General features: G+C 32.8%; 1 protein-coding gene across 2 annotated transcripts; it reads left to right on the plus strand.

The window, feature by feature from the left end:
* Positions 1-1,329: 1,329 nt before the first annotated feature.
* Positions 1,330-16,379, plus strand: LOC134710041 (triokinase/FMN cyclase-like). Of its 2 annotated transcripts, none has more exons than XM_063570195.1 (16): positions 1,330-1,620; positions 2,685-2,795; positions 4,407-4,591; positions 6,119-6,197; positions 6,536-6,625; positions 7,372-7,406; positions 8,033-8,117; positions 8,555-8,644; positions 9,651-9,767; positions 10,186-10,326; positions 11,149-11,283; positions 12,418-12,533; positions 12,996-13,099; positions 14,297-14,330; positions 15,514-15,603; positions 16,120-16,379. In XM_063570195.1, the coding sequence occupies exons 1-16, from the start codon at positions 1,416-1,418 to the stop codon at positions 16,270-16,272; spliced, it is 1,770 nt and encodes a 589-aa protein (XP_063426265.1). In that variant the 5' UTR covers positions 1,330-1,415; the 3' UTR covers positions 16,273-16,379. The 2 variants fall into 2 exon arrangements, with proteins under 2 accessions (XP_063426265.1, XP_063426264.1); XM_063570194.1 differs by lacking the exon at positions 4,407-4,591 and adding an exon at positions 4,850-5,034 and having other exon boundaries at positions 1,335-1,620.
* The last annotated feature ends 1,440 nt before the right edge of the window (positions 16,380-17,819 follow it).

The following is a 17,819-nucleotide window of genomic DNA, read 5'->3' on the forward strand; positions in this document are numbered from 1 at the left end:
ACCCCCTTTTTTAAATGGCTGGATCTGCCCCTGTTTATGGGCACACAAAAAATGACCGAATAATAGAAAAAGAACCAAACACAACAATAAATGATAACAACACTAGCTCCTGACTTGGGACAGACACATCATACAGTAGAATGTGACAGGGTTAAACATGTAAGCGGGGCCCAAAATAAGTACAAAGTAAGAAAGAACTACAAAAATCAGTTGAAAAGGGTACAACTCATTAGATTGACACAAATAGAAATATATATTATCAAGCAAAACGCATAGTGCCATGGACGTGGCCAGGTACTTGTACATTCCAAAAACAAAGTATAGGTTTCATCATCATATATTATGATTTTGATTGGCTAACATCATTCTGAAATTATCCTTCAATTTAATGTAGTATTCATAACACGAGGTTCCACAATAGGTAAAAAGGTCCGAAGTCAAGCTCAACGAAAAACTAGTTTCACTTAAAGTTCTGCGATACTGATAGTGATGAAAGCCCTGAAGGTTTCTTTTGAAACGATAAGTTGTGATTTTGAAAATAAGAATTTCGCAAGAGATCATTATTCTCTCCGGATTCCTCCGCATTAAAAAAAAATATCAACCATTTGACATCAAAGATCTGGAAACGCGATAAACACCATCAAACAAATTAACAGTTCAAATACTGCGATTTCTATTCCTAAATTTTTAGATGACGGTCACATTCATGGTTTTGGCTATGCTATTTAGACCATCCTAAGTCCACATACTAGTAAATCAGAAGTCGAAGAAACATTTACGAACAGGTCTGGGTAACACGCTCAAAATGCCACATACACTAACATTTGTGACACGTTATTAGCCTTTAGGAAAAAGATGATAGACTTATATATTGATCAACTTTAGCTGATGGTTTGCTATCTCAGTGTTCCTTACGTCCCATCTCCTTTTCATTTCTACATACCTACATACGAAAACCTATATTTGTTTCTTCAACCTTGGTGTATTCTTTTCCATTTATAGACTATGAATATCATATTAATCCCTCTTAAATGAGAGCATGTGTTTTTTTAATTCTTATATGACATTCTCTGACCAATGATTTATACATTTTGAATAAGGAAACATGGAATTTAACCGGCTAAGAAAAATAAATGCCGTACAAAAATGTATAATCAGAGGATCATTTATAACATAAGCTGCAAGACAAGTACTCAAGGACTCACACCGTCATACAAATACAAATAGTCTGCACACTTAACCAATCGGTCATTATTCCAGATCTGTACAAGTTGGCCCATCATATCTAAATAAATTTCGCGTATTTGACAAGAATGGCACACCATACCATAATCTTTCCGATGCTGATTTGTATATTACTATATTGATAAAATAAGGTCCTAAATTTTGACCCTAAGTGGGCGTCCGAAGTAAACATGTCGACGGCTTGCAAAAAACTTGTAAATACTGTGGAAAGATGTGTTGATGAGAATTTAGAAGGACTTGTAGCGGTAAACCCAGGTCTTCGCTTGGTCGAGGGTCACAGAGTTGTGATTCGCGCTGACATCAACGATGCAATTGCCAGTGGGAAAGTTAGTCTAATATGTGGTGGTGGGTCCGGCCATGAACCTGCTCACGCAGGTAAGTGTTTATCTCAGGACTATGTTTACAATCAATACTTGAGTGTGTATTCATAAGTACACACACACTTATCGAATTCATTCATAAATTTATTCAGTCTAGTTAAACGAGATAGAATATTACCTCTATTATCTGTCAATAAGTTGGGGCTGGGAATGAATGTTTTCAATAAAACATATGTATTAATGTTTATCTATTTATAACGACGAGCATTGATAACGCTTTTTAAAATTTTTAAGAAAGTACTAACTGATTTTTGCAAGCTCTGTAAAATAGATTCGAGCAATATATGTTCTGCTTTCTAATAAGATTTTTCTATTCAACTTCGTGAAATTGTATTGTATTTTTCATAACAGTGCCATTTTAGATATAATAATGAATTGAAGAATTTAAGAAATAAATGTAACAGATCTATACTATGTCATTCGAATGATACTTGTACAAGCAATCCCCATTTGACGGGTGTCCAACATTTTTGAAAACTAGTTATTAGTATTTGTCACAAACTTAATGTTAAAAATTTACATGGCAATACATATTTGAATTGGATTAAATTGATAACAAAAAAAGGAATAGGTTAAGCTTTATATTAATTATAAATTGAGGTAGTTCTTCTCTCCATTTTTGATGTACAAGAAGTATTTTCATTTCTGATCATTTCTCGGGGATCAGTTTTTGATCTATGAAGACAATTTGAAAAAAAACAAATCTTTTTAATAATCATCTTTGTCATAATGTGGCAATACTTTTGCACATTTTTCACGAACAATTTGTACTCCCTGAATTTCAGATGCAAACCTTTATATTGAAATTGTAGTGTGCAAAACGCATTTTTTACACACCATTTAGGAGCATGTCAATCCCAAATATTGTGTGTTAAATTACCATAGATTGGTAAGACTTTTGTTTATGTATCCTTCTGGTAAAATGTTTGGTTACATATCTCTGTTTGAAGATTTTTCTTTTTTTCTAATCAGCAGTGATTTAACCACATATATTAAGCTTTAATATACAAAATTAGGTATGTGTCGTAGTATGAATTTTATTTTAATCATGATTTGAAGGTTTCGTTGGCAAAGGAATGCTGAGTGGTTCTGTGGCAGGAGCTGTTTTTACATCACCTCCTCCTCAAAGTATACTGGCATGTCTTAGAGCCGTCGCAAAGAAAAATGCAGGTATGTAAAAAATAAATAAAATACTGAAATACCAAATGTTATTGTGAATGCTCGGAAATTCAAGCATTGTATGTCTATTAAATATTAGTTATAAACTACCTTGACGCTTTTAAACTACGAATTTGGTCCTGAAAATGCATGGACTATTTGCTACTGGGTGTTGATCAATCGGCAATAAATTTAAAAAACAGTTTTTAATTATGCACGAACACGAAATTAATTTGGTTATTCTCCCATGTTATAATTCTTTAGATAGATAGATAGATATTTTATTCTCTAAAAACTATAGATACAAGTTTACAGAGAAACATACAATATAAATACAGACACAATAGTTAAGGTAACAAATACAGTTAATATGATGACATACATGTTTAGTAACATGTATAATTAATGATATAAGAAGGAAAAATGGTCGGTAAGATGCTTATGCGATTACATTTACATGGAGGGACAAACTTTAAGAACTGTGATTTTTATCCATTTACCTACGTTAATCTTATAAAATAACAAAGAACTTATGTTTAAATACATGTAAATACGCTTACAATGTAACACAAGAATGTGTCCAAAGTACACGAATGCCCCACTCGTATTATTGTTGTTTGGACTTCAGCTTCATCAAAAACTGCCTTGACCAAACACTTTAACCTCAAGTGGGACGAACGGACGGACATACGAACGAACAGACGAACGAAATGACGGTAGGACGCACAGACCAGAACACATAATGCTCCTCTACTATCGTAGGTGTGGCATAAAAAGGAGACATTACAATATAAAAATAGGGAGATGTGATATGATTGACAATAAGCCAACTTTCAACAAAAGTTCAAATGAAGTGGACATGAGCAATTATAAGCAGTCCTTATCATATGGTCAGCTATAAACGGCCCCAACATGAAACATATGAAACAATTCAATAGAGAAAACTGACGCAAACATTAGTAAGACTGCAAGTGAAAGCGTCATTTATGTTACTATCTAGTATGAAAAGGCCAAAATAAATCACAATGTATAATATTAGTTTTACAATTACAACCAGAACAAGCACAGTTAGGTGTATCATGATAAGACATTTAAATCGTAAAGACTCTTACGGAATACGGAATAGAGTAAAACACTTTATAGCCCATACAAGTTAGATGACGAAGAAGATTAAGGAAGGCAACCGATACCATTGCTAATTGATAAATAGACTGAATGAAGAATCATAGCGCACAAACAATACACTGAAAACTAAAGATTTACAAATACAAATCTTATAAAAAACGGGGAGAGGCTGACCTCATTTTTTTATGATATGGTAAGCAGCCAATTTTCTGTAAGTGTCATCTGTCTTGGTGCGCATGACAAGAAGACGAGACGGACGTTAAAACCTCATTACACCAAACATAAAATAATCATAACACTTGTGTTTTGTGTTTCTCTAAGTTAGGGTAGACATGTAGTATTTTGCTAAAATTTTGATCTTGACTGTATGGGGAGATAATCCGGTACTATATTCACTATCTAAATAAACTGCCATAAAAATTTAATATATGCAATTTGAGACATAACAAAATAGGGCTTGTACTTTGGCCTTATTGGTGAATATTTAATGTTCTGTAGCTGGTTGTGTAATGGTTGTGACTAATTATACTGGGGACAGACTCAATTTTGGTTTGGCCCTTGAGCGTGCTAGACACGAACACATAAACGTGGAAATGGTCATTGTTGGCGAGGACTGTGCTGTTACTAGCAGCGATAAAACTGCTGGGAAGAGGGGACTTGTCGGCACTATTCTTATTCTAAAGGTCGGTCTATATGTCATGAAGAAAACAAACCGCTAGTGCATGCATCCCATCCGCTTCAGTAATGTTTCAGAAATCTTGGTAATATCCAAAATAGACCTTTGAATTATTCTTTAGATTAACAGATTCATATATACGCGTAATTGCCAAATTTAGTCGTTATACAAAATACTATCACGTCTAATAGACATCTAAAATACGCAAATACACAATTTCACTCCTTGTATCTATGATGGGTGTATTTACACGATCCTATATTAGGTGGTACGGTTGTCATCATAAAGAACTACACAGGAGATCGGATAAACTTTGGTTTAGCAGTAGAGAGAGCAAAACATGAAGGATACAAATGTGACATGGTAGTCGTTGGTGAAGACTGTGCTCTTAAATCATCGGATAAAACTGCTGGACGGCGGGGACTCTGTGGTACCATTCTAGTCGAGAAGGTTTGATACAGCTGAAATATTTCCCTGGTCTGATATTTCATTAATCTACAATATACATGCACCCATTTTTGTTTTTCCTTCCTGCTTTAGGTAAAAAGTGCACCACTAAACTTAGCTAGAAACCTTATATTGACAATTCTTATCGAGATATCTGCATAGTTTCCTTCTCTGATATACCAATACAATGCACTTCGGTCGTTAAAAAGATTTTCGTGTAGTTTTATATTCCTGCTAATTTTTTATGCCCGCTTTCATTTATATCCCCAGCACTTTTATATTAGCTAGACGCTTTACATGGTCAGTTCTAATACAATGGAAACATTTCAGTGTCAAAATTGCATGCACATCGGAGTTTGGAATTATATGGATCAAGGAGTTAATGCCAATGTACATAGGGACCACGTCTGTACTTGAATCTTCATAATGGGTGAAACGACTTCATCAATTTTTTTTATTTGTTTCTTCAAATGTTTTACCGTTTGCGTCACTTTGAGTAGAGTAAAATAATTATAAATGGTCTGTCTGGTAAGAAGCATGCGGTTGGATTGCATGATACGTGAATCTTGTCGATGCACTAGTCTTGCTCCAATTGGAGTTCCTGAAATTTTCTCAGTTTATTTAAAAATTTGTTTTCTAGTGACAATCAAATACACAGACTGATAACTTGACAAAGAAATAGAAAGCAAACGAAGATATTTTAAAAGATAGGCGAACGATACCAAAGGGATAATCTCACAAATCAAAAATAAACTGACAACGCAATGGAGAAACATGAATAAGACAAAAGGAGTAACAACAACTATACAAATCACAAATTCAACACTTACTCATCATTTTTAATTATGATAGTTACAGTTTTAAGTTGTTATTCTTATACATAAATCAATATCAACAATAAAGTTTTGTAAATATATTAGACCGTACAACAATTTTTATTGTTTTACAGCAAGATATGAGTATTAAGTAAAATGATCAAATAACTCAAGTATAAAAATCATAATTTTTTTCTAAAGTTGTTCTTTAGATATTTATGTTTATAGATTTCTTATAAAAAAGTATTTTTGATTCATTTTAACTTTATAAGATATGCGGTGCTTTAGCAGAAGAAGGGAGATCATTAGAAGATATTGTAAGAATTTCAAAGGATGCAGTGACGAAAATGGGTAAGCTTGTTTAAGAGTTAAAATATGTGATACTAAACCTCAAGTTAAGAGAGTACTTGACAGTTTGGTTCAATTACAATCCTGTCTTTGACCACAGGATAAATATAAGTGTTATATTTGGAAGTTGCGAAATGCAATTTAAACACGAAGTTGACTGTTAAAGTGCTATTTTCTTTAAGTGTTCTGCATCTAATGCAAATCGAATTGCATATGATTTAGTATTAAACTCACATTAATCTAAATGCTTTAATGCTTTGATAAACACAAGGAATTTTTTTGTACCTTATTGATGAAATGGTAATAAGATATTATTTTATTTCTACCTTTTCTAATTTCAGGCACCATTGGATTAAGTTTATCGTCGTGTACAATACCAGGAGCAGGAGCAACATTTACTTTAGGAGCTGATGAGATTGAGCTCGGACTTGGTAATGCATCTGTTTGTCTTTTTCATTTTTAGCCATGGCGTTGTCAGTTTGTTTTAGATTTATGAGTTTGACTGTCCCTTTGGTATCTTTCGTCCCTCTTTTATTACTCTTGTGATACCTTTGTTTGAATAATGACGGGATAACATCAAAGAAAGCAGGCTTAAATTAAAAAAAACACCACAAAAACCTCGATAGCCCATATCAGAGTCTGTCATGTTCTGAATGCACTAGTAAAACGTTTTCATACTGGAACTATCAGTTTGATCTGAAATGTCATGGCAGCGAATGATTTCATCAGAAAGTACGAAATATAGGTTAATTTTTTAACAACTACATTGATGTAGAACCAATCAGCACTTCGTTTTTATTTATGAGATTCCAAATTGGAAACTTTTATTGCCAAATTTGTTAAATAGGAGTGGAATGTATACACGTATATATTTGTTTAGGGGCCAGCTGAAGGACGCCTCCGGGTGCGGGAATTTCTCGCTACATTGAAGACCTGTTGGTGACCTTCTACTGTTGTTTTTTATTTGGTCGGGTTGTTGTCTCTTTGACACATTCCCCATTTCCATTCTCAATTTTATACAAGGGATAGTCTAACTTGTTAGTCTACAACGAATTAAATGCCACGACAAAAAACTTTTAAAAGACAAACATTTGTATACAAAATACAATATAGAATACCTGATTTGATCACCTTGTTTTTTTCCTTTTGAATGACGTATAAAAGTTTGGCATTTTAGGAATTCATGGGGAAGCTGGCGTGAAGAGAACAAAGGTATGTGTCTGGTGTCAAAAACTCAAACCCCGCTTGCTATTCTCTTAAAAACAAACTTAATATGTGTGATATGTATACATTCAATAAGAACAAATTAACTGATAGGTTTCTGTCAGTTTATAATTTAATGAATGAAATATTATAATGTTGTATAACAATTGTTTTTGACGCATAGTTTACTCTCATTCTTAATACATGCACCTAAAAGGTGATTGTTTATTTATATTAGTTTATTTTTAAATAAGGATTGCTCTTAACTGTCGAAACTTTTTTACTCTTTACTTGAAATTCACTTGCGGTTGTAGATATACAATGAATAGTAATAGAATTTGTATAACAGCCAAATAAAGATTTCTCATAAATAAAAGAAGACAAAAAGTTCATCTAATAACTGATATCTTATAAGCCAAGTCCATTTGATAACGTATTACAACATTTAAAACAAGAATGTTTCCATAGTACACGGATGCCCCACTCGCACTATCATTTTCTATGTTTAGTGGACCATGAAATTGGGACGGACGAACGGACGAACAGACGGACGCACAGACCAGAAACATAATGCCCCTTTACTATCGTAGGTAGGGCATACAAATCATTGTTTGTATCGTCTGTTTATTTTATAGTTGGTGTCGGCTAATGAAGCTGTTAGAATGATGATTGACCACATGACAGACCCAAACAACAACTCAAGACTAGAAGTCAAAGCAGGTATGTAGTTATCTTATTGGCAAAGTGATAATTGACAACTGTTTGTATTAGTTTTGATGTCAGCACTTCACTTGTACAGTTGTTGATGGGTGTTCATTGGAAGCTGAGAATGACATCACACGTTTACGAAGTCAAAATTGTAAAGCATGTTGAAATCAAAATGACATAAATTAAACAACACAAGCCAACTACAAAAAAAGAGACAAAAAATGTCCAAAATATACTAAACAGAAAGCTAAAGATCGGGCAACACGACCTAACCAAATATTTGAGATTAACTCCAATGGTGTGAAAGGGTAAACCAAAACCGATAGACTAGTCCTCTATAAAATTTCATGTTTGAATAACTATTGAAATATCTATAATTTCCTAATTTTCCTAATTTGATATTTTATTTCATTCCCATCATTAAGTAATTTCCTATTTCGTTACCACAGGTGACAAGGTTGCATGTATGATTAACAATCTTGGTGGTACGTCTGTGTTAGAATTGAATATCATTGCAAGGGAAGCCATCTTGTTGTTAGGTAAGTAACCATTACTGTATGACAGTAAATTCTTTCTTGTTGTTTATTTAAGTTGCACAATGAATAATATTACAAACATTTATACACATCGATAGAAAAAACACATATAAAAATCATTTCTTGTTTATTCATTAATTTGCTTGTTTTTATTTATTATTCTTTTTTGTCTTTGTCTATCTAAATATAAAATGGAAAAAAGAGGCGTTTTAGTTTTTTTCTATAAATATATTCTTGAATAAAATTGAGAATGGAAATGGGGAATGTGTCAAAGAGACAGAGGCGTCCTTCAGCTGGCCCCTAAACAAATATATACTAGTTCAGTGATAATGAACGCCATACTAATTTCCAAATTGAACACAAGAAACTAAAATTAAAATAAAACAAGACTAACAAAGACCAGAGGCTCCTGACTTGGGACAGGCGCAAAAATGCGGCGGGGTTAAACATGTTTGTGAGATCTCAACCCTCCCCTATACCTCTAACCAATGTAGAAAAGTAAACGCATAACAATACGCACATTAAAATTCAGTTCAAGAGAAGTCTGAGTCTGATGTCAGAAGATGTAACCAAAGAAAATAAACAAAATGACAATAATACATAAATAACAACAGACTACTAGCAGTTAACTGACATGCCAGCTCCAGACTTCAATTAAACTGACTGAAAGATTATGATTTCATCATATGAACATCAGGCACAATCCTTCCCGTTATGGGTTTAGTATCATACCATCATAACATATATGAGAAGAACATAACCCGTGTCATGCCAACAACTGTTTTTTAGAATAAATGTGTTTAGTTCCGACGCAAAGACCTCTTGAATGCATTTATTTGAATATAACTGAAACGAAAGATTTATTTCATGCAAACTCCGTTCATAATCGGAAGATTTTTTTGTGTCTTTATATCAAGGCTAAACAAACATTGCAAGAAACATTGCAAGAAACAACCACCGAAATGTCACATTCATAAACATGACTAACTCTCTATTTTGAAATCAACAGAGTCGAGAGGTGTAGAGGTAGAAAGAGTTTATTGCGGATCTTTTACAACATCCTTAGAGATGGCTGGTATTTCTATCACTCTGTTGCATTTAGACGATACACTTAGGAATTGTTTAGGTGAGTACATTAAGGAATTGTTTAGGTGATTACAATAAGAATTTTTTTAGGTGAGTACAATAAGGAATTGAGCAGGTGACTGTTGGTAGACACACGTTACAAAAATGTTATTTGATAACAAAATATTCGTCCATGTTTTGTTTCTTTTCTTATTGCAAAGCTATTTACATTAAAACTACTTAAAAAGGAAAATGTTCAGTTGGAGCACATTATTTAGGCATTACTTTTTAGGATACAAATAAAGAAATCAGTTACTAGTAAAACATGTTTTATAATTAAAAATAAAAACACTGATTTTGTAATTGGAGAACATGAGCTATAGATGTAATTCTCTAGCTCAACCGCTTCAACTGACTTAGTATCGACTACTCAAGGAATGTTTAAAATGTTTCATCTCTGAACAATCCTTTTCTTATAGATGCAGAAACAAGTGCACCAGGTTGGGTTCGTCCTTATTTACCCTGTGGTCAACGTACCAGAACAACTCCTCAAAAGATTGTTTCAGAAGATTCACAACATATCACAACACAGCAAACTGTGAAAGACACAGTCAGTGCAGGTATAGTAATACAAGATCATAAAGCAGAAATACGTCAAGTGCATGCATGATAAACACAGCAAATATACACAACAAGGAGCCAATCTTTATATTGTAGATGCAAAATACTATTCATAGACTTTCTAAAAAACAAAATCACAAAAATACGGAACTTAGAGGGAAATCAATTCGGAAAGTCCATTATCACATGGCAAAATCATATAACAATACGCATCAAAACGAATGGACAAGAACTGTCATATTCCTGACTTGGTACAGGCATTTTCAAATGTAGAAAATGGTGGATTAAACCTGGTTTTTTAGCGCTAATCCTCTCACTTTGATGACAGTCTCATTAAATTCTGTTACATTTATATTGATGTGTTAACTAAACAGACACAATAAATAAAATAGTCAAAATACGGGTACATCAGTCATCATAAGACATAAGGATCATAAGGACATAAGACATAAGGATCATAAGAACATAAGACATAAGGATCGTTCTCTTGAGTAGAAAAAAGTACTATCGTATTTTAGATAAAAGCATGTCCTACTGGTTTATTACTTTTTTATACACCTAAAGTTTAAATACCTATTTAAACATCGATAAACAAACTTATTATTGATACCAAGTTTAATAACTTAAATGCCAGACGCATGTTTCGTCTACAATAGACTTGTCAGTCACACCAGAATAAAAAAGTAAAAAGGAACAAACAAAAAAACTACGTAGTTGAAAAGCATTGAATACCGGACGCATCTTAGGTCATCTATATATAAATTACCGTTGCATATATTGATCAAATGGGATGAGTTATGAGTAAATATCGTCTATTTAAGATATGAAGAAACTACTATATAATATGGTTAAGACGGCCGCTGAACAGCTGATCGCATCTGAAGAGAAATTAAACGGTCTAGATAAAGAAAGTGGTGATGGTGATTGTGGGAGCACCATGGCACGTGGGGCACAAGGTACCCAGATCAATTAACATAAATTTGATTTTTATGGGTAAACAGAAATGTTCATGTTATGTTGTAAAACATTCACTAAGAATAGCAGTGTTGTACGTTTATTAAGATAAATATATGTTGAATTGATTGAGCAAACAAATAAATCAAGGAAGAGTTCTTTTAATATACTAGTATCCTCATAAGATAAGGCATACATACAAAAAAAGGCTTTCATTTATAATTGAACATGCTAACAGATAAATAACAGTAACAGTAGTATACCACTGTTCAATAGTCATACCTCGATTAAGCGAAAACAAATCCGGGTCACAAAACAAGGCAGAAAGAAACACATCAACTATAAGAGGAAAACAATGGAACATAAGAAACACTGAATTACTACAAATACTAACGCCTTCATATGTAAGAACAATTTTGTGTTAATTCAGTGATAAAAAAAAGAAAGTATAAAATCACTTAGTGATTTACAGTTTTTAGAGACAAACAATAGATGCGTATATTTTGGTCAGTGTTTTTGATGTCCTATAAAATAGGGTATTGGATGTTTTATGAAACAGGAATGTCTATGTTTATGACACATGGTTATCGTTTTTTTCTTTAGAAGACATTTGGTTAAATCATCAAAGATAACCGGCATACAATTTTGTACGTTTAAAAGTCATCAGCGACGCTCGAATAAAACAGTTAAAAGGACACATATAGTACGAAGTTAAAGACCATTGAGAAACCAAATCCAAAAATGTTATATCGAATACAGCTAGGTTAATCTATTCCTGGGGTGTAAAATCTTTGGTTTATAAAAAATATGTCCATTACTGGGTCATTTACAGATGTTATGGGTATGTTGCAGTAATAAACCTTGAAATAACTGTATGTTTATAATTAGCTACGTAAATGTATTTTTCATGGGAAATAAAGATAAAAATTAAAAATAAACAGAAAAAAACCCAGAAAAAACTGTTGTTTCCTTGTGTTTGCCAAAGTACCGTAGTGTTATTTTTTTTTATGAAAAATATTATTATCAGTCATTTTACGAAGATACTGGTCATGTTATACTGTAGTGGTCAATGGACTATATATACATTAAAGAATATTGATGTAAGTCATTCAACCAACAAATCCTCATCTTTACAGAAGTTTTATCAGAACTAAATAGCAAAGACAATCCATTGCCTGTTGGTAATCCTGCAGAACTGGCCAAGAGACTGGGGAACATTGCTGAGGTGTCAATGGGAGGCTCATCTGGAGGGGTAAGTTGCTCATTTTTTTGTTTAATGTTTTGAAATACTAAGAATTTTCTACGTCAGGCATAGATTACCTTAGCTGTATTTGGAAAAACTTTTAAAAAATTTGGTCCTCAATGCTCTTCAACTTCGTACTTTATTTGGCCTTTTTAATTTTTTTTGGATTCGAGCGTCACTGATGAGTCTTTTGTAGACAAAACGCGCGTCTGGCGTATATAATAAATTTGGTTCTGGTATATATGATGAGTTTATTTATATGTGTAGAAAAATATAACATCATCTTATTGACTATTATTCCTGGTGGTAACATCAACTCAATATACAATGCTTCGATATAAACGTCGTCATAATTTATTATAGTTTTAAATAATAAACATAAATAACCCTGGTACATCTTTAATGACATTCATTTTGTATGATTTAAATATAACAAATATTTGATATTTTTTCTGTTCTTATATTTCACAGTTATATAGCTTATTTTTCACCACTGTAGCTGGTGAACTACAAAAAGAAATTTCTCCTTTAGCGTGGAGCAGTGCATTAGCTGCAGGTGTTACGACCATACGGAAGTAAGACAAACATGATATTTCATTTTATAATTAATGCATATTTCAACTGATTATATCATGTGTTTTACTTGACAAACATTTTTTTGTAACGTGTTCCCATTGAGACTATGCCAATCATACCTGTACAGGTCGAAACAAATACTTTGCTTTAAAAGGTAACCACAGAAAATTCCACATGGAAATAATGTATCAAAATATTATTGCACTAACGAACTATTTTGAAGACAGTTTGTGTCATGGTCATGTTGGAGCATGTAGTATTAATAATAGACAATATTTTGTTTAATCGTTTGTTGTGTTTTTGATTATGCCATTTGATTATGGACTTTCCGTTTTGAATTTCCTCGGACTTTAGTATTTTTGTGATTTTACATTTTGTTTATTTGATGATATGAGTTATCTCTCTTACACTTGTCAGTTGATGTTGGGAATAAAAAGTTTTTGACATGCTTGCTCAATTTTAATGATACAATTACATTGTGTAACAACCATACGGACGTAAAAGAGAGACGAAAGATACCAGAGGGACAATCTTATAAATCGACAATAAACCGACAACGCCATGGTTAAAAATGAAAATGACAAACAGACAAACAATAGTACACATAACACAACATAGAACAACACGAACCCCACCAAAAACTAGGGGTGATCTCAGGTGCTCCGGCAAGCATTATATTTCATTTTGTAATTGATGCATATTTTAATACTTCGGTACTGGCATGGACATACGGATTTATTGTGTTATTAAAATTTACTGTTACAAAATATTATAAATTATTATAAATTAAGGAATGTATCTCCCTCATGCAAAGCTCTGATTTCTTTCACGGATTTGGCTAAACTTTTTGGACCTTTTGAATTATAGCTCTTCATCCTTTATATAAGCTTTGGATTTCAAATATTTTGGCCACGAGCATCACTGAAGAGACATGTATTGTCGAAATGCGCATCTGGTGAAAGAAAATTGGTACCGTTAATTTTATTAACTTATATAAACAGTAACATCTTATTTTTACTTATAATACATGAGATCCTTTCGTTCTAAAATAATTTTGAATTATTGAAAATTTTGCATCTTTGTTTATTTGTGAATATGAGTTATCTTTCTTGCACTTGTCAGTTGGGAATAAAAAAGTTTAATCGAAATGTTACCCTTGTATGCTTCATTGATTTAATGATACCAATACATTATAGGTACGGTGGTGCTGATCCTGGGGATAGAACAATGGTAAGTATGATACACAAGAACATGTTTTCCCTGTGTAGTATTGCTTCAGAATGTGTAACATTACTGCGATCATCGCCAACTAGTTGATTTGTTTAAGAGTGTACTCAAAAATAGTATCTACTGCATTCTCTGAAAAACGGGATATGCTAGTTAACCCTTGTCCGTCCCTCCTCTCATGAAAATTTCGTCAAATTTTATTATGAACTTAACAAAGAAGCTTGAGACTCATGAAATTTTAGAACTATCTTGAAATTGGTACACTATACCATGTAATGTGTTTTCACTCTTGTCACTCATCTGCATTCCCTTTACTCGAAAACTTGCGTATTCTAACACATAATATCCATGTATGAATTGCTTGTTGTTATTATCTCAATTACCAATAATTAAAACTTATTTAAGTTTGGTGTAAAGCTTCATGTGAATATGATATCTCCTTTTTCGTTTTAATCATTTTACATTTGTCTTTTTTTGTGGCATTATATTTATTTTCTATGATATTCTTTGCATTACGGTGACAAATATTTGCTTACTTCTACGTCATTCGGTCTATGGATCATGATAGTTACTTCACTGGCAATAATACATAATTTTCGTAGTTTTAAATATGGTATTCGTTTTATCGTGTAATTCGTTTTTACACCTTATCTTTTCAACGTCCTGTTCAGAGTATACTTAAAAATGGAATATAATTATTGAGCAATAGCTAACACTTCATTTTTATTTGTATCTACCATTAAACCGATTGCACATTGTAGCTATATACTAGTGGTTGAGGTCAAACCCGCAGAAAGAGCTCGTGAATCCGTTCATATCGTTTTATTTTCATCAGTAAGGAAATAAATTTGTCTCTAACAGTTTTAATAAGAATAATAAAAATAAATGAAAGTATATGTCCTGTACCAAGTTAGGAAAATAGCAGTTGTTCGTTTCTGTGTGCGTTACATTGTCGTATGGTGTTTTTGTTTTACTTCAGTGTTTCTGTTATTTCGTTGTTTAACCCCTATATTTGATGGGTTTCCCCCGATTTTAGTTTGTAACCTTCTCAATCGATGTATGACGTGAACAGTGGTGTACTACTGTTGCTGTTATTTATACGAACAAAGACGATGAACAAATTGTCACGACAGCCAGACTTTTTTACTATAAAATAAAGTTATAGTATAAAACGCATTTGTTTCAGTTGGATGCATTGTATCCTGCAAGCGAAGAATTATTATCTTGCCTTAAAGCCAACAAATCACCTCTAGATTCATTTAAATCAGCTGTCCAGGTATGTTAAAAAAATTGTAGTTTAAGACAATAGGTGTCAACTTTATAGAATTCAAAGTTATTCAACACAACTTGACAAAAATCTTAATTTTCATTATGAATTCAATACGACACGAGGTTGTACAATGTCATAAGAGTAAGAGGTGTTGATTTAATGTGACGTTACGGTAAGATGTGGTATGATTGCCAATGAGACAGCTCTCCACAAGAGACCAATTGACACAGAAATTAACAACAATAGAAACAAGGAGAAAAGTCTATAGCGCCTAGTCGGCTATAAAATGCCCAGAAATGACAAATGTAAAACAATTTGTTTGAGATGCGATATACACATTTATGATACGACCAACCCAACCCACCTCAATACTCCATCAAAGGAAATTGTAAACCTTTGGTGTATCTTTTCGTTGGTTTAAAATTCATTCATTGAATTTTCTTTTCTGGTATGAATGTGGCATTTAATGGCCCAAATAAAATTGTTCTTTAGAGTATCTAAAATATTTTCTTCCTGTTCCAGAAATGTACAGAAGGTGCCAAGAGTACAGCGACAATGAAGGCAAGGGCAGGACGTTCTAGTTACGTTAGTCAGGACAGGTTGACAAATCCCGACCCAGGTGCAATGGCTGTTACAATCTGGTTATCGGCAGTGCTGGACATTCTTTCCAAATAGTTTATAGACTTTGTAAATTACAATGTGATGACATTGTTTTTGCTACTTGATAAGTCTTCCGTTTAGAAATACCAATACATATCTGACTTGATTAGTTATCCACAACATTTTGTGTCTTATCTTTTGGTTGGTCTTTGTGATAAAGATACCTACAGAAGATAGGAAGAGGACAATCGAAAGGTGAAAGTTAAAAAGGTACAAACAGCATATTACAAAAAAGCCTGAATAGAAACACCTATCTATATTTCAAAAAATTCTGAGCTCTATTTTTCACAGAACAAAGAGTCTGTTTACCTTGAACACCTTGAGCGCAATCTGGTGAGACAACTTGTGAGCAAGCTTTAATCTTTCTGAAGGTCAAGCTGTCGATTTCATCCAGGGTTTTAATCAATCTGTAGTATTTTGTGCAGTGTACTGAAAACTTTTTGTCTGTTAGAAGTTTTTCTTTATTGTCATGATGTATGTTTTTAAGGTTCTTGATTTATTTTTCCATTTTAAACCATTTTATTTGAAACCATTGGCGTTGATCGAACTTTAAGATACTTCAGTCATCACAGTCAGATTCGTCACCTTTTGTTATGTTGATTCATGGTTTGACGAATAGAAAAAAAGAACTTTTTGGTAAACAAATCAAAAATATTCACACTTTCATATGTAGTAACGGGTATAAATACCACTGAAATATTGGCACTATCAGAATATAGAGCTGTCATTGATGGTTCGACTTTTAATCATTCGTTCAAAGATATGTTAATATGAAGTTTTTACTATATTCGATTGACATACGTTGTATCGTTATATCGTTAAAGTCTGTCAATCTATACTACCAATAAAAAGTCGAATCACAAAAATACTGAACTCCGAGGAAAATTTAAAAGGAAAGTCCTTAATCAAATGGCAAAATTAAAAGCTCGAACACATCAAACGAATGGATAACAAATGTCATATTCCTGACTTGGTTAATTTACAGTTAACGAAGTAATTTGAGCTGGAACTTTCGATTGACGCTATGGGTAGGAACTTTCGATTCACGAATATTAAATACAATTGTTTTCCATTGTAGCAATGTTGGGGGTTTACATGCACAAATTCCTTCATTCATCAACCAAGTTTAACTTGATGTACTGATCGCTAGCCAATAGAAATTCGAAAAGCCTTGTTGGTTAAGCCTTGTACAATATATTATTTCAATCAAGTTAGTATCCCTTATCAGATTTGCTGGTATATACCATGTGTTTCAATTTTGTTGGTCAAATTAGAAACTCTACTTGATTTCCGTCCAGCATGGTAACAAAGAGAAATAACTTAAACTCAAATAACACTACAGAAAATTGTTGATGAGGGGTAAAAATAAATTAGGGACACGACTTTTCGTAGGCTTGGTGTACCTGTTTGAAGTAATGACGAGCATAATATTTTTTTAAAATTTTTATTTCTATTTACAGTAGTCAGCAAGATACTGGCATATTGCACTAAATTCTTCAAAACATTTAAGTTTAGATGAAATATCGCTACATAATAATGACATGATAGTAAAAGATCGTCTT

The sequence above is a fragment of the Mytilus trossulus genome, chromosome 3, assembly GCF_036588685.1.
Source record: "Mytilus trossulus isolate FHL-02 chromosome 3, PNRI_Mtr1.1.1.hap1, whole genome shotgun sequence".
Lineage (NCBI taxonomy): Eukaryota > Metazoa > Mollusca > Bivalvia > Mytilida > Mytilidae > Mytilus > Mytilus trossulus.